A 21178-nucleotide genomic window follows, 5' to 3' on the forward strand; every position below is an offset into this window, starting at 1 on the left:
AGATATGATAATAAAAATACAAAACCAGAAGTAATTAATAATTGATAAAGTAATTATGTTCTTTGATATGTTTTAAGAATATAACTTACTTCGGTATATAGACTAACCTTCACTGAACATGGCGGACACGAGCAGCATGAATCAAGCAACGGACGTTGCCCCGGCAAATGCTGGTTCTTCTGATGGGAATCCAACACAAAATGGAACAGTAAATACACAGGTTTGTAGGTATTATGTAACAGTTATGAAAGATCATGGGGAAAATACTTTTGACTGCAGATCTGAAAAAATGAGCCAAATGCTGAAAAGGGTCGGCATCACTGATCAGTTGGGATGAGTGGCAGACGACAGGGTTGAGGACGTGGATCGGAGTTTCGACTACATTCAATAATTTGGATATCAGTTCTGTACAAATGATTCCATTTATTAAACGCTCAGCCTGTAACATTCCGTTTCAGTTTCGTTGTTTAAAATTGGTAGTTGATGGGGGATGCGCTGTGTCCATTTGTGGCGTTTCCTCCTTCAACCTTGGCGTTGCCACATATTACTGTTTCAGTATCTGACATTCATTATACACACATAATTATAATCACATGATTAAAAAGGAACCTGTCATCTTAGTGCGACTTTGCGCTCGTCCATTTCACAGACACAATTTTTGTATGAGATTCTAGAATAGATTAACTGGGTGTCCCAGCGAGTTAGGGTAAAGTGATCTAATTCCGACCGGTTCAGTCGCCTGGTTTGGTTCTCAACGAATTGCTGTAGACTAACGGCATACCTATTTGATTCACACAGTAACTTTTGTCAGACTGTCTGTGATCAAATACAACACCTGTCGTGTTTCTATGTGTTTTATTTTTAGTTCTGCAGAAGCCGTTAAAAAACGGTGTGCTTGATCTAAATCCAACCGGGTGGATCTAAACCTGACCGATTTGGTTACTTACTTTGGTTCTCAAGGCATCACTGTCAACTGACAGCATATCAGTTTGGTTCACAGTCTGCCTGTGATTGTAGACTGTCTGTCATGTTTATGTGTCCCATTTTTAGTTCTTCAGAAGCCGTTAAGAACGTTAGTGTACCTGATCAAAACCCATGTTGATCTGATGCTGACCAGTTCTGAATATGTGAATCTGCTTCTGGATATGTATGTTACTGGGAGTGGGACTGAAATTGACTGTAACTGCAATGGGGAGGGGGTTATTTGGGGTTCCACACAGGACTGGGTCAACTGGTGTTGGCTCTGAACCATTTGCCTGAAGCCAGTTGACGTGATATCAGGCAGGTTGTTCCACTCCCCTGTTGTAAATGTGCGTGTTTGTGTGAGTGCTCACGTATGTGTTTGTTGTGCAGTGTGTAAGATTGGTATAGGGATCACACACACACACACACACACACACACACACACACACATATATATATATATATATATATATATACACATGTGTGTGTGATCCCAGAACCCAGCTAGAACTACATGTAGCACCAGAGTTCAAAGAGCATGGTTCAAAAATCAGTTTTTGAAAGTTTCAAAAGTTATGTTTCAACTTTATGAAAAAAAAGGAGAAGTTTATATATACTATATATTTGAATGTGAAAAGGAGTGAGGTAGTGAATTGTGTTTAAAAGGTTGTGGATTTAATGATATTATTATTAATAATGAACACTTATTTAGTGCTTTTTTCTAAAAAAAACCTGAATAGAGCTCAAAGTGCTTTACATACATGTGTACAAAAACTCAATATCTACAAATGGTTTTCATTGTGACAGGAAGGTCAAGACCAGCAGCCGCAGCGACCAGGAACATGGTCGGTGATAAAGACCTTGGTGATCCGCATGCTGTTCATCTACTTCATCGCCAGCATGTTCCGGCGCTCTCCCACCACCCCTGCCAACGACACTTCGGGCTCTGGCAGCTCTGGAGTGAGGCCCTCCGCCAACCTCTTCGACAAAGGCACCGTGATGGTGAGAGGAAAACACTATTGTTTTTATTATTTATTTATTTATTTATTTTTTAATCATTGCTTTGAAATAAATAAATGTTTTTCATTTGGGAACATTTTTCTAGTAAACGGAAATCAAAGAAAAACATAGAAGAGAATAGTATAGGTGTCTGAGTTAGGAGAAAATGAAGATGGTAGAAGGCAGAGAATAGGGATTTTGAATTATTTGGATATAAGCTTAGCAGTTTAGATGTTTTCTAATTTGTTCTCCATGCCGTAGCTAGTAAGTTTTGAACTCCTCAATTTTTATGTTTGTTTTGATGTTTGGAATTTTAACTTAATCACAAAAAATTGGTAGACTGCTTTTGTTTTTATTCCTGAAAGTCTGGCTTGTTTCAGAAATGCTGCAATAATTTTCTATCCATTTTCTGTTTATGACAAAATGTTGATAAACTAGATTCTTATTCAGAGAGACAGTGAGGAGGGAGGAATCCAGTTTGAAGTTTGTTTTCTGCGTCATCAGGACTTGTATGTCTACCTGTCAGAGGATGAAGATTTCAAGGACTTCAAAAATGAGGATGCATTGTTCTGGGTGCAAAAAGGGCTGGTGTACGGTGACTGGGAACATGGACCCAATGGGGATGGATCTTTTGAAAAGTCTGGGCAGATTGAGGCCTCTGAGGTAAAAGGACTTAGGCATACATAAACAAAGTGTGTATTAACCTTGTATACGTGTGTGTGTGTTCATTAACAGGGTGTGCATAAACAAACTGACTGTGCATTAATCCTGTTTGTGTGTGTGTGTGTTAAGAGTTGGCAATGGTTGAACACAAGGTAACAGTTGAACACAACAAGAATGATAAATTGATTGTCTTGATTTGTTGGTTAACAGTTTTTAACAATGGTACATAATCAACAAAAACCATCAAATGAGCTTATGGTTGACTGTCTTGATTTATTGGCAAACAGTTGGTAACAACTGTACGTAATCAACAAAACCAATCAGCTGAACTAATGGCTGTCTGGATTTGTCAGTAAACAGCTGATAACAGTTGTACACAATCAATAAGAATGATCAGTTGAACTGATGGTTGACTGTCTTAATTTGTTGGCAAACAGTTGGCAACAACAATATACAATCAAAAAGAACTATCAGAATTCATCAAATGAATTAATGTTTTACTGTCTTGATTTGTTCTGAAACAGTTGGTAATAATTGAAGAGAATCAACAAGAAGAATCATATGAACTAATGGTTGACTGTTTTGATTTCTGTTCACAGAGCATGCAGAACAATGGCTCCATGTATCTTCATGTGTACTTTGTGAAGGAGGGCAAGTCACCTGACCCTGCTGACAAAGCCAAGAAGTTGTACTCCAAGAAGAACACAGTGTACAGATCTAAACGTAAGTTAGTTTTTGTAGAACAGCTTGTCAGATCTCTGTGTACGTGAAGCTTTGTGTTTGAATTGTAGTTTGAATTACAAATTACTGAAAAATGTTGGTAAGCACTGATAAATTGTTGATTGTTTGCAAAAAATATATATTCGAAATGCAAGATACTCCCAGTGTAGGCCCAGACTTCAAGGATATAGTGAAGAGGCGAAGCATTCATTTGTGTTGAACATTTATACACCACTGCATTTGTTCCTTTGAGGTCCTGCATATGTTTTATATCCAGACGAGTTATGTCTTGCAGGTTTGAACAAGTTCAAGAAGCGTCGCTTCCAGTCTACTGTTAATTTGCTGACTGGCTCCACGGATGTCCACCCTGACCTGCAACAGGTTGGTTTGTTAATGTATATGAATTAAATTCTCCATTCATTACCACTGTTTGAAGGAGAGAGAAGAATTAGGACCATGTGTATATGCTTGTTAATATGAAACTTATAACTGTATTGTATGCATTGATGTGTGGTCAGATTGTTGGCTTGCTTTTGTTGTTTTATGAACATACTTTGATTATTTATATTTATTTACTGCTACGTATCTTGCAAATGAATAAACCTTGCATGTACATTCACAACACATACAACCAGTCACCTGCCCACATATACACATGCACACACACAGACACACGAACTTGAGATATGAACATGGATGTTTGCATGGAGACATAACAGACGTGCATGCATATTTATACACATGAACACATATGGACGTATGGGTTACAGTTTGTCAAAAACCTGTGATCACACCACACCAGAATTTTTTAGTCTTCCATTGTAAGAAACTGATTCTTTGGTGCTAGCTAAGTGCTAGATAAATCTGTGCACTCTGATCTACTATTGAGAGAATTTACCATTGATCTTTTACTTTGTTTTTGATGAAGTAAAGTCTAGAAAGGAAAGAGACAGACAAACAGATGACCATTGTCGTCTCCTCCAGCCACTCCCATACCCTTCACTTCCCACCCTCCAACAGAAACCTCCCCCTCTTTTTTTCTTTCGCTTTATTAAAGTCTCCATATAGTGTGTGTACTTGCAGGTGGGTGTTTATGTAAAGTGTGTGTGTGTGTGCGCGCGCATGCGCACGCGTGTGTGTTCTTGTACCTGTATGTGAGCATATGTTTGTAAGGCATATTTTGTGCAGATATGTTGTTTTCTCTTGCATGTCTTCATGTGCTGCAGTATGCCATTATACTTTTTTCATATTGTATTTGTATTATTTCATGTTCAGCACAAAGAGCCCACTATATTGGGAGACTGTGCCATATAGGTACTATGTATTCTTCTTATCAAAAATTGGATGGGATGTTGCAGAAAGAAAATCAGTCATCCTTTGAGATCCTGTCCCACTGGCATCCCAACCTGACCATCAACCTGCTGGATGACCACTCTCCCTGGATAAGGGGTTCTGTGCCTCAGCCTCTGGATGAGTGTGAGTGGTGTGTGTGTGTTTGTGTATATGTGTGTGTGTTTGATATACAGAGTACACAAATGTACCACAAAGAAATCTTTTCTCCATCCCATGTGTCTGTTTACTTGTGTCTCTCCCATTCAGATATTGCAGGGTGGTGGGAATGATGTGTATACATATACGTGAAGGCACATGCGCAAGTGCCCAAAATGCTGCATATACATCTTTTACATACATGCAAACACTCTAGCAAACATTCAGTTCAGTTTATGTTTGTTAGCAGCTCAGTCCCTATTTTAGTTTGTGCACCATAGAGTGTGGTTAGTATGTTTATCTTGTAAGAGTGAAGGTGTGTCACTGTGTGTATGCGTGTGTGTGTACACACATCAGTTTGTAAAACATTTAGAAACGTAGTGGTCTTGCTGTTGCAGACATTGAATTCTATCCTGGCACCAACAAATACTATCCAGTGGTCTACCTCAATGACTACTGGAACCTCAACAGTGACTACATGCCTATCAACGACACCACCAAGTAAGTCAAGTCACCATTGCTGGTGTCATGAGGCCAAACATTTTGCACACTGACGTGTAGAGAATGATGTAGCACTAACCTGGGAAGAGGAAAAAAAAAAGTCAGCTGCAGAATATAGATGGATGAATGTAATTGGTCAGGTTAAGAACTGCATTGTTTAAATTGGATTGTTTGATAATGGTGGTAGTTCTTCAAATCTTTTTCATCTTCTTCTTTCTTATATTAATGATATTATTATTATTGACATATATTACCCTTTTTTTATTATTAAAAATATATATTCAGAGAGTAACTGGAAGATTGAGGGGCAAGAGATTCCTCCTGTTGACTTTTTTTTTTATCATGTTATAAGATCAGTCAGCTGAAAAATAAGTAAAAAATATATATCTAATACATCACTTCAGTCATTAGTCATTTTCTCCATGCTGAAGTCAATTGCATAAACTTGTTAGATTGGGTATATTGCTCTTAAAAGATATAACTTTTTTTTGTTTGTGTTATCCACATACAGCCCTAAATCTTCATACACAGTCATATCTGGGTTTGTTCTGTCTGTGTCTCAGCACCACAGTTCACAAATGATTGTCATTGTCATGTCAGACTTGCTTTAGAAATGTTAATTTAATTACACATACTTAACTGTGACCCACTTGTGCAGACTCCGGCAGGGGTCTGACATTCCTGTCATGTGCAAACTACTATCCGCCTAAGCGGAGAAAACGAAAGTAGCTATGGCCGATAGCCTCCCGGAAGTAGGTAACCTCCCCTTTGTCCCCCTGATTGTCATGTCAGACTTGCTTTAGAAATGTTAAGTAATGGCTGTCTGAATAGATCAGCATACACATATTGCCATGTACTGAGTCACAGATGATAGTCGCTTTCTCACAAAGCCAGTGTGAGTGTTTATTGTAAAGTATAGAATCTGATCATATTTTGAATTACCTAAAGTTTGTTCACTTGGCAGCTGTGAGTTTATAACTCATATTGTGAAATCAGTGTTGATCAAGAAAACTTTAAGAGATTTTTTATATATTAAATAATCTGTCTTGGATGAGATGAAAAAAGAATGACAGTTTGGACGAGACATCAGTCAGAATCCTGCTTCATTGTGTGTACAGGGTGCTGAATCTAACCTTGACCTACAACCCCATCTCCCTCTTCAAGTGGCAAATGTACGCTGCACAGTCGATGCGCAACAAGTGGACATCCATGCTGGGAAACGATTTTGCTGAAGACTCGGATGAAGATCAAGACTCTCTCAAGGTGTGTAGGTATAGGTAGGTCCGGCCGCTATGTAATGCTGGGAAACAAAGGCTGACGGACCCTATTTTTATCACTTTTCTTTTCACTTCAGGAAGCGCAGTAATGCGTGCATCAAGTTGGAAAATGTAATGAAAAACCTTTCTACGTTCCTCTGAGTGTGTTTTTGTGTGTATTACACAGTGTATGTGTGTTTGTATGTGAATGTGCATTGCATAAGTAAAGTGCTTGTGAAGGGCGTGTGTATGTTTGGTTTTGCCAAAATGTAAAGGTAAAATTATACTTACATTGTCAAACAGGTTCAATGGCATGCCTGCATGAATACACTTCATATGTGCATATGCACAACTGTGCACAAATGCATGTATCCACATTTAGAATATGCAGTCATGCCTAATGCAGTCTCTCACATATGTGATGCCATTATTCTAATTCCTTTCAATTTGTTAATTTTACTTATGATGATTTTTTTGTTTATTTGTTTGTTGTAAATTGTCTCCAAATGAATTTTAGGCCACATTTTTGGCTCACATGAGTGTTCACTCAAGGCATGACTAATGCATTGGGTTACACTGCTGTTGGGCATCTGCCTAGTAAAATTTGGTGTAGCTTATACAGATTTGAAGGCATAGAAAGGCTGTGGTGTTTTACACTTAGTGTGAAGGTCTTACGCAGTCTACATTGTAAATCTTGTTCGAACATGGTAACATCATGAACAACAGAAATTGAAGTTGTATCTTGGCTGTCCTGTCCACAGACGGCTTTCCTGGAGACCAGTCCCTACTTGCTGGGGTTGACCATTGTTGTGTCCATTCTCCACAGCGTCTTTGAGTTCCTTGCCTTCAAGAATGGTGACCCTTTAAACTCATCTTGTGTGCTCTTTGGCCTCTGTGTGTGTGTGTATGTGTGTGTTTGTGCATTTGTGTGTGTGTGTGTGTGTGTGTGTATGTTGTGTGGGGTGAGGGGGGTGGGGGGGGGCTATTTTTTCTGAAATGTTATTTCAAGTACAATACAGAAACAGTGTAACAATGTAATTGGGAAAAAAAGAAGTAACATTAATGCAATGTTAGAACTTTTTAATGTAATGTGATCTTTGCCAAGGTTGATTTAACATTGATTAGATTTGGCTGTGAATGTTTTTGTTTGCTTTGCTTTGATACTGATATGCTTTATGAGATGAAAAATAATTTTAAGTGCTTGAAATAATAGAGTATTTCTAAAACATGAAGGGAACAAATTACCCAGTGATGGAATGGTGGTACAAGAGAATAATATCTTCTCTCATACTGTCTATAATTTTCGAGAGTTTGAATGGTGATCCTGAGGATTTGATCGAGGTATGCCTTCAAGTGGTGGCAAGTTCTGACTGATTTTGTATTGAACATGACGCAAATATTGCTATTAACTTCATTATTACATAATTTTATACTGATATATACTTAGTCATCAGTACTGTAGGAGACTAGCTTGCCCATCCTTTGTGGACAACAGCTGATACACAGTGTTATTCCAGCCTTGTTGATTGTGCAGACATTCAGTTCTGGCGCAGTCGCAAGTCACTGGAGGGGCTGTCGGTGCGCTCGGTGTTCTTCAACGTCTTCCAGTCGCTGATTGTGCTGCTGTACGTGATGGACAACGAGACCAACACCATTGTCAAGATCTCCATCTTTGTCGGGCTGTGTATCGAGATCTGGAAAATCAACAAAGTGGTCAATATACAGGTAAGTAGGGATGCCTTCTGGAACTCTTTGTGAGTTCCTCTGGAACTCTCTGGCAGTTTAAGAAATTCATTTTAGGTCCTTTCTTTTCTTTCTCACTGTTTGAAAAAGATAAGAAAAAGATAAGCCAAATAACTTATTACAAATGATTGACTGAAAGTTTTGTTTTACTGTTTGAATAAAGGAACGAAAAAAATGTATCAGGTAATTCAATGATAAATGGTTTGACTGAAAGTTTTGTCTCACTGTTTGTAAAAGGAAAGAAAAAGATATTCTTAATAATTTTGGACAACTGGTTTGACTGAAAGTAAGCATTTATTCATGAGATGGGTGATCTTAAGTTGAAAGGGGTCCATCTGAAGATAATCATGTTCCCTGAAAAATGTTTGATTGGGCAATAGACTGGTGAAGCCCATCCCATGGAATGAGGGAGCAGAGGCATCCCTGTTGTTTATTAATTTTTTATTCTATTTTATCGGTACCATGTTTGTCTTTGGTTGTTCTGGCGCAGAATACATCTAAAAAGATTCCAGTATTCTGAAATATAACCTCTGTGTTTGCTTGGCCTAATTTGGGTTGGCAGCATTTTAGTCTTAGAAAGTTTGTGGTTTGCCTTTTGTGACATTGACAATGTGATAGAAAAAGAAAAGAAAAAATAACAACAAAGCAGCTTAAAACATTTGGAATTTTAATGCTCTAATTTTTTTTCTTTTCTTTTTCTGATGCTCTTTTAGTTTTTGACACGTTATACAGGAGAGGAAGTGACAATGACAAAAGATTTACGGAACGCTGTGCCGTTGACTTGGAGGTTACCACAGCTCATTAATGTTAATTTGGTCCTGTTTTGCAGGTGAGATGTGTTTTGATGTGTGACATCAGGACATGACCGACAGCACAGGTACAGTGAGATTGAGAGGTTTATTTGTTTATTTTCTTGTTTATTTTTTATTTCAGAGGTTTCCTGGAGAGAAAATGCTTGGAGTGCTACCAAAGGTTAAAGTGGAGTTTAAATCCACCTATACTGCCAGTGCCACAAAGCAGTATGACATGGTGAGTTAAGAACATGTCTGTACAAAATGATATATGGTGAGAGAGAGAGGGAGAGACTGGAAACTAGAAAATTCTTGAAATTTGCCTCTGATTCTAAGGATTAGTACAGTATGATTTGCGCTAGTCTTAAGTTTATTTATTTATATTTTTTGGATGTTTCATGGAAAAAGAAATTTGTTCAGTATTATTTTATGTAGTTACTATGTTTTGTTATGCTTTTGTTTGTTAATCAGCACAGAGACACATGCACTGTCAAACAGCTATTTTAAACTGTTCAGGTGAATGACAAGTCTTGCTTGCTTCCTGTGATTTTAGGATCGTAAGAGCACGTTTGTTAACTTGGTCGGCAGTGGTAAGCGGAGAGAAGAAAGAGCGTGGAAATAATCAGAAATAGCTGATGATTGACTGGTTATTGGAAATGATAATTCATTAAGGTAGCATAACCAAAGTTGAAGCAGACGTTAAATTGTGAAACGTGTGTTATGAGAACGCTTTGAAGTGGGGTGTTACACGAACTGTTCGCAATTACAAGCTGTTCGCATTTAGGCCTACCTACCCTAGTGTGTGTGGTTTTGTCCTAAAGCAGTGACGCCTCTGTATGAAAGTGAAACTCTTGTGTTTTGTTTTCCACGAACAGCTGGCATTCCGGTACCTGTCGTGGGTGCTGTACCCCCTGCTGGGGTTCTACGCTGTGTACTCTCTGGTGTACCAGGAGCACAAGGGCTGGTACTCCTGGATCCTCAGCATGCTCTACGGCTTTCTGCTCACCTTCGGTGGGTGCTGCTGCTTTATGTCATTCTTGTTCATTGTTGTTGCCCAGCAGCTGACTGCATAGGGTCTGCATCACATCAGGGAGGGCTGTTGGCAGGGGAGTTAAGAATGGGGTGTGTGTGGGGTGTGTGTGTGTTTGTGTGTTCTGACTTCTCACTCTGGGTAGATTCTCAAAAATGTTGCTTAGAATGATTTTGCAAGGTTTGTTGTGTGTGTGCAGTTGCATGCAGGTGAACAAATATATATTTGTTTACGCACTTGAGAATACTTCTTAAACGGCATGCAAGTTTGATGAATGAATGTTAGAATGTATGTTTTGCAAATGTCACATTGTGTGTAAGTGCATCATTTTCTTTATGTACCTTCCTATGAGTTCTTTGAAAGAATATGATGGAAAAAAGGAGCCTATTTATGCTTTAGATATATATATGTGTGTGTGTGTGTGTGTTTCTCTGTGTGTTAGTATAGGCATGTATCTTCGTGTTTTTGATTAAGCATTTGGAGCTGATCCAACTCATGAGATCTGTTTTTTGCTGGACCTTGAGTGATGGTCTGGACGGATGAGACAATAAACTGAATCCTGTGTGCAGCATGTACTTAGTACATGTACAAGAACCCACAGAAATGCCAGCCACTGTGGTGCAGTGCTTATTGTTTCAAACTTAGGGCTGAGAGGATGTGGGTTTGATCCCAGCAGAGGTGGGTTTTCTGGCCCGTGGCCGGCTCCTACCCATAGTTAAGTGTGCTTGGGTTTAAATGGGAAGACTGGGATCACAGTGGAGTATAAACCACTTAACGGATGCATCCTTGGGTGTCTTGCTCAGATTTCTTGACCAACACTGCAGGTGTCTGTATCTCTCAGGCCTGGTTAACGCCAGGAAATTATTAAGGAAAGGAAGCCCAGAGTACAGCTTGTCATGTAATTCCAAACCTAATGGACCCCCATAGCGAAATCGTCATCATCGTTATCCTACTTCGTCATCAGTAAAAACAAAAGAGTCCTAAATTTTGTGCCCTGCTCTCATGGTGACTTCATTTTCAATCCTTCTTCACTTCGGATGAGTCCTGTCAAGATCTTTGGTTTCGGCAGATTCATGGGGGACTTTCGTTGGAGGGACGTGTTGTGGTCTCCACTCTGTCGGAGTCTGACTCTGCGACAAAGCTGTTGTCATCAGCATAGGGTTTAGTTGGTGGTGTCCTAAGTATGTTAAATCAGAACAGGCACTACTTAACACCACCGAAGTGACTTAGCAGCAGAGCAGGGTCTCCTCTAGTGTGTATAGCCTCCTGTTTGCCTAACATTGATATTTCCCTGTGGACTGCTGAAGCTGTGACTGTGACAGACTAATCCAAGTGTGGCTCCGTATGGGGGACTCGGAATGAGTGGCGTGGTAGTAATGTCACGAAAACAGTGCAGATGATGGGACAGAAGAAAGAAAAAAAAAGAATCCACAGTAACAAAAAGGTTGTATCTGGCAAAATTCTGAAGAAAAAAATCTACTCTGACATGTACATGTGTGCGTGACTGAAGCCTGACTGAATCTGACACAGGAGACAAATGCTGAGCACCCAAAGGCAGCTGTCAGTCGGTTCTACCCAGGTAGGCAGCCTGTTGTGCAAATGACTCAGTGTTTGTATTTTGCTTAGAGTTTGGCTTTGACTGAAGGTAGGCATTATATAAGTATCAATAATTATAATGATGATGATCATGATATGCTTCAGGGTTCATCATGATGACACCACAGCTGTTCATCAACTACAAGCTCAAGTCAGTGGCTCACCTTCCCTGGCGCATGCTGACCTACAAAGCCCTCAACACTTTCATTGATGACATCTTCGCCTTTGTCATCAAAATGCCCACGCTGTATCGCCTGGGCTGTCTGAGAGATGGTGAGCAAAAGTTTAAATGGTGCAAATGAGGATTTGATTTGATGAAAGGAAGCGTTTCAAGTTTGGCATATGCATTTCTAGTGAAATGGATCATTCATATTCATGTATAAAATATACTTTTAGTTTAAACCATCTTTGTGGGTACCGTCTCTTTTCGGTTTCTTCTCTGTCCTTTCATTAGTTTGTGGCTAATTTTTATTGCATGATGTATTTTTACTTTTATTAGCAAAGTTGCAGTTGAACATTTGGCAGAAAGTAATCACTGAATTTTCCACTTCACTAGACATGAGAAATTATTATGACTGTTTAGACAGTCTGTTTAGTTCGGTTGTTTTTATGCTCATCAATACTATTGGCATGACCAGGGGTTTGGGTTGATGGTATGTTTATATCACCTGCTAATCTCTTTTCTTGCGGCAGTTCCTTCCCACCCCATCGTCCTTCCTCCCTCTTTGAAGGTCCATGACTTAGAAGCTGTGTTGTCATGAACATGGATACATCTGCATGCAGTGATACCCCTGGAAGAAATTGCAGTGAAACATTGTCATGTAACCTTAGATTAATTTTTTTTTATGTTGACTGTTAACTGGGGAGGACTTGTGTTTTCTTTTTCTTGAAACCAGAAGTGAAAAGACATGTACTTCTCAGCAGCTTCCTTTGAGGATTGACTCTTTGAACAATGCCTCATGCTTACACTTCCTACACTAGACTACACATCACCCCCCCCCCCCACCCCTACACCCCCTTCCCCCCCCCCCACACCCCCCACCACCTACCCCACCATTTTTTTAAAATCTATTTTATAATTACTATTATTCTTTACCTTTCCAGATGTGATATTCTTCATCTACCTGTACCAACGCTGGATATACCGCATCGACCCAAAGCGTGTCAACGAGTTTGGCACCAGCCAGGAAATGTTGGACAACCCAGATGCTGCCCTGACTGAAGATGACGCCAAAGCTGATGACGGCAGTCCCCCACTATCCTTGGAAGGGTCGGAAGGTGAAAAGGTCAAGGAGGAAGACGAGGATGATGCGGGCAGTGATCAGGTTCCCAAGTCAGAAGCTGAGAAAAAAGAAGACTGAGAAATGAAAAAAAAGTATAAAAAAAAAAGAACAGAAATGGTGTGCCAGAGTATGTGTCGTGTTCATCAGTTTTACTGGAGAATTCCATTATAGAGCTTCTTGGCATCTGTGTTTCTGTTTTGGGATAACCACACCCCACGCTTTTCGTTTTTTGTTTTTGTTTTTTCTTTTTTTGTGTCAGGTTTAGAGTTTCTGAGAAGTTGTTCTGGAGTGAATGAGAGTGTCAGTGGTACTGTGAGAAAGATTTCATTTTCTTCCTTTTTTTTCTGGGTGTGTTTTTTTGTTTTGTTTTGTTTTGATTAAAACATGTTTTATACTGGATATCATTTGTATACATTCATGAAGGTATAATAAGGATGGGATTTGTTTTTAACTTTTCCCCCATTGACAAATAAATTTTGTTTAAAAAAAAGTTTTGTGATGTTCATTTGATTTTGTGGCCCATCGCTTTTGTTTTTATGCTGCATTGAAAGTGAATTACACGTCTGTGTAATGGTATTATGGTAACAAATATCCAAATTTGGCTTTTAACAAAACAAGAAAGGGGAAACATCAAACAAAACGATAAAACAACAACAAAACTTGAAAGGGTGAAAGTCAAAGCCTATGTTTGTTGCCTTCTAAGGAACTGCAGACGAAGAACAGGAACAACAGAGGAGGAAAAGAAATGAATGTTGTGGCAGGTGTTGCATCTTTCCTTCGTTTTGGCCACATGGCAAGTGTGTTTGTTTTTTTGTGGTCTCTGTATATCTTCTCAAGTGTGTGTAATACTGATAAAAAAAATAATCTTAGTAGGCTGCCGTATCGCTTTTTCTTCTTTTGCTTTGGTGGGTTGTAACCAGTCTTGTGTGAGAATGACTTTCTTTTTTGCCCTGCTGTTGAGACAGCCAGATTACATTTTGGGTGCCATGCATGCTAGCTGTTTGCAGAACCTGTAAAACTCTGGTTTGGAGTAAGGACCTTTTACAGGCAAAAGTGACAGATGAAATTGATAACAAGGCATTAGGAACTTTGCCGATGTGCTCATCAAAGCAGGATGACACTTGCATATCTGTACATTATTACTGCAGCAGGACTTCGAATATGCTCTGTTACTTACAGTCACTGAATTGGAAATCCCTTTCCCCAATTTCTTTTTTATTATAAGTTTACTTTACATTTAAAAAAAATTATTATGAATGAACGTATGAATGGATTAATGTACTCAAATCGTTCATGCATGTTCATGTCATGTTTGTATGTCTGTGCATCTGTGCATACATTCATGCCCTGCATGCATGTTTTCTCTCTCTCTCTCTCTCTCTCTCTCTCTCTCTCTTTCTGCCTCCCTCCCTCCCTGTCTGGCTCATTTTTGTTGATTGTTCGACTGTAACTGTTCTGAGAGAGAAGATTTATTTATTTATTTATTTATTGCCTAACGACAGATGCTAGAACTGGAGAAGTGAGTGATAAAGTACACTTTTGTATGTATCAGGAAAGTCTGTCAGGAATAATTGAAAGGAATATGCAGATCATTTTACCCCCCTCAGAAAGGGATTCTTTTTATCCACACTTAAGAAACTGCTTCTCTTAGCTTGTGAGAGACATTATGTGCATATTGCATTCAGCTTGCCATTTGTGTTGTCAGGTTTTTCTTTTCTATTTTTTGACAGTCTTTCTGCAGGAGGTGATGATGATGATGATGATGGTAGGACAACCAGACTTAGAGGGATGACAGGTTTAAAAAAAAAATCATGTCAACCCCTTAATGAAGATGATGTTCAATTTGTCAAGTGTAAGACATGTTTAGAGATTCATCATTGATAGGTTTGGCTTTATTACCAGTTAACAGATAAAGAATAAAGATATGTGAATTGATTTTTGTTTTGTTTTGGCATTGAAGCAAGCATTAAAATACATCAATATCGGGCATTAAAGCAAGCATCAAAAGGCATCAAAAACAGATGAGATTAATCTTATTCAGTGTGTCTGTGTCATTTCTTGCTGAAGAGCACACATTCTGCTCAATTCAGATTGCTAAGCTTTATTAGGAATAAAGTAAAGAGGCAATGAGAAACAATGCCTTACATTCTTTTCCACTGGTGGCTACTGTTTAATTACACATACTTAACTGTGACCCACTAGTGCAGACTCCGGCAGGGGTCTGACTCCTGTCCTGTGCAAACTACTACCCGCCTATGCAGAGAAAATGAAAGTAGCTACGGTCGATAACATCCTGAAGTAGGTTACGTCCTATTTGAACCATGCAAATGTTCTTAGTGTTTCATGAATATTACTTGATGAATCCGTTATTTCTTTCAGTTGGCAAAGATGCTCACACATACACAAGGAAAGAAAGGTTCACTTCTGATAAGAAATTCACACACAAAAGAACAGGAGTATGGCTGCCTTTATGGCAGGGTAGAAATAGTCATATGTGAATAAGCCCACTCGTACATACGAGTGAATGTGGGAGTTGTGGTGCAGAAGAAGTGTTATGTGTTGAAAACTGCTTGTTAGTTATCTATGCAGTATGGTTGTATGTTGTGTTTATGTATTTATATATTTACTTCGTTGACTGGAGAGACCATCCGAGCTCTACAAAAAAAAATTTACTTAGAAAAATGGGATATCATTTCTTGACTATCAAACACAAGAAAAAAAACTAATATCCCGCAGAATCTGCTTTGTTTCAATTAATCTATAATCAGAGTTTATATGAATACACGGTACATGAAGTCGTGTAGAACAGCAACAAACTGAATGTTTAAGTGAAAGAAACCTGCCATCCATCAGTTACTGCTGTTGTTAACAGACCAAGCCAGGGACACAAAACATGGAATCTCTGTTGACTTTGTGAAATTATTTGGTATGTTGAATTTCTCATTGTACAACCGTACAAGTTTGCACACTTGGTTATGGGAACTCCTCTGTGCACCTTATTTTATTCTTGTTCAACACATTTCTTTGTGGTTGTGGTGGTGGAAATGCACGGTGATCTCTTTTTACCTTCATGATAGCTGTTATCTGTATCACAGCTGAAAAAACATTCAGGAAAATACACTGATTTTCTTGGAAACAGATGGTTGGGGAGAAACTGATCTGTTGTTTGATGACAAGTGGCATTTGAAAAGCACATTGACCTCTTTCCCTGCCAGTTGTCATTGGCATTTCTGTATCTAGTTTAGAGGACGGTGTGTTGTAATGTCCAGGAAAACATACTGGTTTTGTTAGAAGCGTTTGAAAGGAGAGAAAAGTGTAAGCTGTTTGACAAAGGTTGGTGATGTTAAAAAAGTCTGGTGATGTCTGTTCTGGACATTCATTATCTGAACAGCAGTTTCTCTCCAAGTTACATGTTAATGTTTTGGAAAAGAAAAAGAAAAAGCTACTTTCTTTTTTGAAGAGAGAGAGAAAGAGAGAAGAAAAGTCAAGTAAGAAGTAAGACCTATTGATAAAATCTGTTTCATGTTTTTGGACTTTTTTTTTCTCTTTTTTTTAGGTATGTTTTCTTTGATTGCTGAATAGCCCAAATAATTCTACCCTCTCCATTTTTGGGTCTTGACATTGAAGTATAGTACCAGTGTGGTTTCCGTTTCCTGGGAATACTTTGTAAATGATGCAGTTAGTATGATTGTACTGGGAACACAAAGGTGAACAAATACAGTTAAAGAGGACCATCGTATTCCTGTTGTGGCTCTCATGCCTAACCTGGCATTTGATTGAGCACCTGGTGTAATATTTGCATTCTAGCTGAGATAATCAGTGAACTAATATATACAGTTTATTCAAGACAAATGTACATCAGGAGATGAATCAGACTATAAGTCACAGCATAGTATGTGTGATTAAATCAATTAAATTAAAAATTGAAAGAATCAAATAATTTTTACCTGCAGAGTGTCAGTTCATGACAGACCTTTTCCGACGACTTACTAACTAGCTTTATGTCTTTTATATCTATCTATAGAAGTAAAGCTGAAGGAAGTGATTTTATTATACAGTGTATTGAAGGAAAGGCTGCTGACACATTGAACTAGTCTAACAGTTTAAGGGAGGAAGGTGGCAGAGTGGTTAAAATGCTTTTCTGCCAATACAGTGCCTGTGAGGGATAGGTTTGATTCCCGCTCTTGCCCATTCTTCCAAGTTTGACAGGAAAATCAACTTAGTGTTAATGAGATAATAAACCAAAGTCCCATGTAAAACATGCACTTGGCGCACTGAAAAAGAACCCATGGCAACAAAAATGTTGTCATATGGCAGAATTCTGAAGAAGAAATCCTTTGATAGGTACACATGTATGCATGCACTCAAGGCCTGACAAGCATGTTGGGTTATGCTGCTGGTCAGGCATCTGCCTAGCAGATGTGGTGTAGTGTAGGATTTGTCTGAGCGCAGTGACGCCTCCTTGAGAAACTGAAACTGAAACTTACAGACACTATCTGAAGTATTCATGTGTTGGTTGATGTTGATGTGTTGTGGGTCTGTGTCCATGCTTTTGAGAATGAGCTCTGTGTTAGCTTTTTCCAACTTTTCTGAAGTATGTCAACACACTGAGACCTCTCTCTGTAGATTGAACATATGGTTATGAAGCGCTTCTTAGTGTTTTTTGTTGTTGTCTGAGATGATTTATTTATTTAGCCCTCTTTTTGTGTGTGTATGTCTACACATTGATAATTCAATAATTCATGGGAAAAGGGGGTGTGGAAGGGTGGGATTTCGTATGGGGTTTTGTGTCAACATTATATGTTTTATCAGTTTGGCTACCATGTGCTTGGGAGAGGGGAGGAGGAATACATGACTTGCCTGAAAGATTGCACCCAGTAGGGTCTTGTGTGTGGGGATTGTTTCATCTTGGCAGAAGTTCTTCAGATTTTCAAGGCATATTCTCAGCAGATAGTGTGAATACATCTAGCAAGGGTGAACATGGCTTGATTCTATTGTAACTGATAAGGTACACCTTAGTTGACAATAGATTTTAATCTCTTAGGCCTACCTCCTGTGCATACATAGAAACAGGTAATGATTGCACATATAAGATTAAAACATTGTCACCCAGGTTGTAACATCAAAAGAATTACATAAAATTATGAATTGCATAGACCCATGAAATTTATCAGTAAAAACCAGCATTGGCTATTGTGGATCAATTTGCCTCAGTGAAACAAGTGAAAGGGGGCATAAAAGCATGGATGTTGTTCATTGTTTAGCACTTACTTTCATACTTCTGAGTATCATTTTTGAAGCTTGAGATCAAAGTTAGATGTGTGGTGCAGTCAACTTCAAGACAACATTTGTGATATTGCAAGTTATTCATGTTTATCACTATGTATAAACGGTGATATAACTGTACAATAGTATTATTATTATTTGTACCTTTTTGTCTATGTTTAAAAATTCATAAATAGAAATTTAATTTTGTTCATAAACAGGTTCTGTTGTTCATTATTTAACTTTCAACATTATACAGACATTACTGGAGCTTGTTGACAGTTGTGTTGTTGATAAAATTGCTAAAATAATCTCCCCACTCATCAAATTGTATTCCTTACATTCAAATTGTATCATGAAAATGGAGTTGTACAAATGAAAAATGAAACTGGCTTACAAATAACAGTCCCCTCCACTCCCCTCTCCTTTTTTTCTTTCGTCTTTTATCAAATCCTGTTTTGTTTTCCAGGATCTCAGATTTGTGATCAAGAGTTGGCATTGCAGAAATCCATTATTAGCACTATTTACGGATTCGAAAATTTTCTTCAAATATATATAGGTAGCAGTTGTTGGTATATTTTCTTCAAATATATATAGTAAGCAATTATTAGTATATAAGTTTCTTCAGATATTTATAACAGATATATATATATATATATTTTTGTTTTTTGAATGAATGATGCATTTCTGTGGTAACTTGACCGGAAAAAAGGAAGTGGGGTGGCTGGGGGTCTTTCAGTATAAGCATCCCAGCTTTCTGGAAATTATGTGCTGGGAACTTCCTCTTTGTGATTGCTCTCTTTATTTCTGCTTTTTTTTCTTCCTTCACTGTGGTCTCTTTTTTCTGCCTTCCCAGTCCATCCCCCTTTTTCTTTCCGAGCAAGCTTGGATTTTTTCCCCCTCTTTCCTTCAGTCTATGATGTACTATCTGTGCTGTTTTGCTCTGGCGATTTGGTAGTGAGATTGTAAACACTGGGATGGGCACTAGCTGTCCATCTGCAGTGTTATATGTGTATTTGGCCTTTTAAATGTATGTTTTGTTTGGCTTTAAACTTCAAATATTTTGTATCCTTTTTTAATTGTTTTTTTAATTTTCTATCTGGGGATAATAATTAAGCAGAAGGGCTGACACCCTCAGCACAGCCTAGTCTTATTTGCCTTAAGGAGCTTAATGGTTAAGATAACGTATCATGAACTGTATTTTGTAAGTTAATCTGAATATTTTTTGTTTGTTTATAGATTTGCCAGTTTTGTGTTGAGCGCGGTTGAACGTTTATATAGTTGGGCAGTCCTGATATGGCCATGTGCGGTTGGCTGGGCATTAAGCTGTAATGTCAAATGTTAAATGGGATGGTGTGTGCAGTTGCGGTGTAGTATTATTGGTGTGTGTGATCATGTTAGTAGTAGAAGTTAATGTACCTGACAAGATCATCCACGTTAAAGAATGTTGGATGTCAAGGACGTGAACTGTTGTTTTAACCCTGGCCATCCACACCCACCGTTCCATGCTTTGGTAAAATGTTGCTGCATTTAAAAAAAAAAAAAAATTTATTACTTTTTTTTGGGTTTTTCATGCCTTTATTAGTTTGTTGAAATCCTTTTCTCTGTTGTGTTCGAGTGAAATATCAGCTCTGAAGATCTGCATGTGGGTGTGTTGTTAGTAGATAGCAGCATTATCATTAAACTTAAAGAGACATTCTAGAGGAGAAGCAGGTCAGTCCTGTAAGCACTTGTATATTTTGATTTTTATCATGTTTGTGTCTCATTTTCTCATTTCTTCATCATAGCCCGTCTCAGCCACCATCACTTAGCTGCACTGCTTTTAAAAAAAGAATTTTATTGTTGGTCTTTTCTTTTTCTTCTGAGATTTTTTTGCAGCTCCTCTGAGCTTAGGTACAGTTGGCAGTGATGGAATATATTGATGGGATTAAACAAACAAACAAAAAACAAAACACAAAAAAGAAACACTTTGTCAGGTGCAGTGTACTTTTGCTGCATCTCCAGGTTGCACACATTTTCACGTCATCACAGGCATTCAGTTCTGAGACTTGATAGGAATGTTCCTCATCAGCAAATGGTGCTCATGAACATTTACCAAATCAAAACAGTAATGTTTAAACCATGATGATTTGAATCATTTGGATATCTGAAGTTTCTGTGTTAAATCATTGTGTGGTTATTGGCTGACTTAAAACCACATTTACAAAATTCAAAACAGTAATGTTTAAACTGTGATGATTTGAATCATTGGATACGGATACCCATAGTTTCTGTGTTAAACGTTTGTGCGGTTATTGACTGACTTGTCTCCTGATTTGATGTTCCTTTAGCTATAGAGTTCTCTGTACTGTGGTAGTTAGTTGTGTGGAACAACTTGAGTACCGCACACTTTCAAAGACGAGTGGCTGTGTGCTGTCGCTGGACATCACGGGATGATGTGGATCATTTTGCAAGGGGTTTCTGGGTGTGAGCTGTGGTATGTTGTTTATAGAGCAGAGTTGGCATGTGCATGAACTTTTGCCATTTTGATTCGTTTTTAAGCAGAAAGCACACTGCTGTTGTACTGTGTGCAATTCTTGATAAAAGTAAAGAAAAAGCAATACCTTGTGTGTGGACTTCAAGTTTGTTAATGTACACGTTACAATAAGCCTGAACAAATATAAGCCCTCACTCAAACACACCTGTGTGCGTATGTAAACACCCACTGTCAATATACTTTAAGCATTTTATTATCTTAAAACTTGTGTATGGATACACACAGTCATATAACAAAGGCAAAGACAGTTGGCACAAAACACAAAAAAGAACCAGTGGTTATTTCCACAAATCTATGAATAAAATAAATGATGCATCAACCTAGGATGAAACTTGCATGACCAC

The 21178-nt window shown here is 38.3% G+C and overlaps 1 protein-coding gene across 1 annotated transcript; it reads left to right on the forward strand.

Annotated features, from left to right (window-relative positions):
- Positions 1-109: 109 nt before the first annotated feature.
- On the forward strand, positions 110-20923 carry LOC143296348 (putative lipid scramblase CLPTM1). Its single transcript, XM_076608225.1, has 14 exons — positions 110-220; positions 1771-1965; positions 2467-2625; positions 3225-3348; positions 3641-3726; positions 4704-4821; positions 5232-5334; positions 6453-6597; positions 7352-7445; positions 8125-8315; positions 9267-9362; positions 10000-10135; positions 11856-12023; positions 12855-20923. Exons 1-14 carry the CDS (start codon positions 119-121, stop codon positions 13109-13111), a joined length of 1974 nt encoding a protein of 657 aa, XP_076464340.1. The 5' UTR covers positions 110-118; the 3' UTR covers positions 13112-20923.
- Positions 20924-21178: the final 255 nt, after the last annotated feature.

Source organism: Babylonia areolata, chromosome 21, assembly GCF_041734735.1.
Source record: "Babylonia areolata isolate BAREFJ2019XMU chromosome 21, ASM4173473v1, whole genome shotgun sequence".
NCBI classification, from domain to species: Eukaryota; Metazoa; Mollusca; class Gastropoda; order Neogastropoda; family Buccinidae; genus Babylonia; species Babylonia areolata.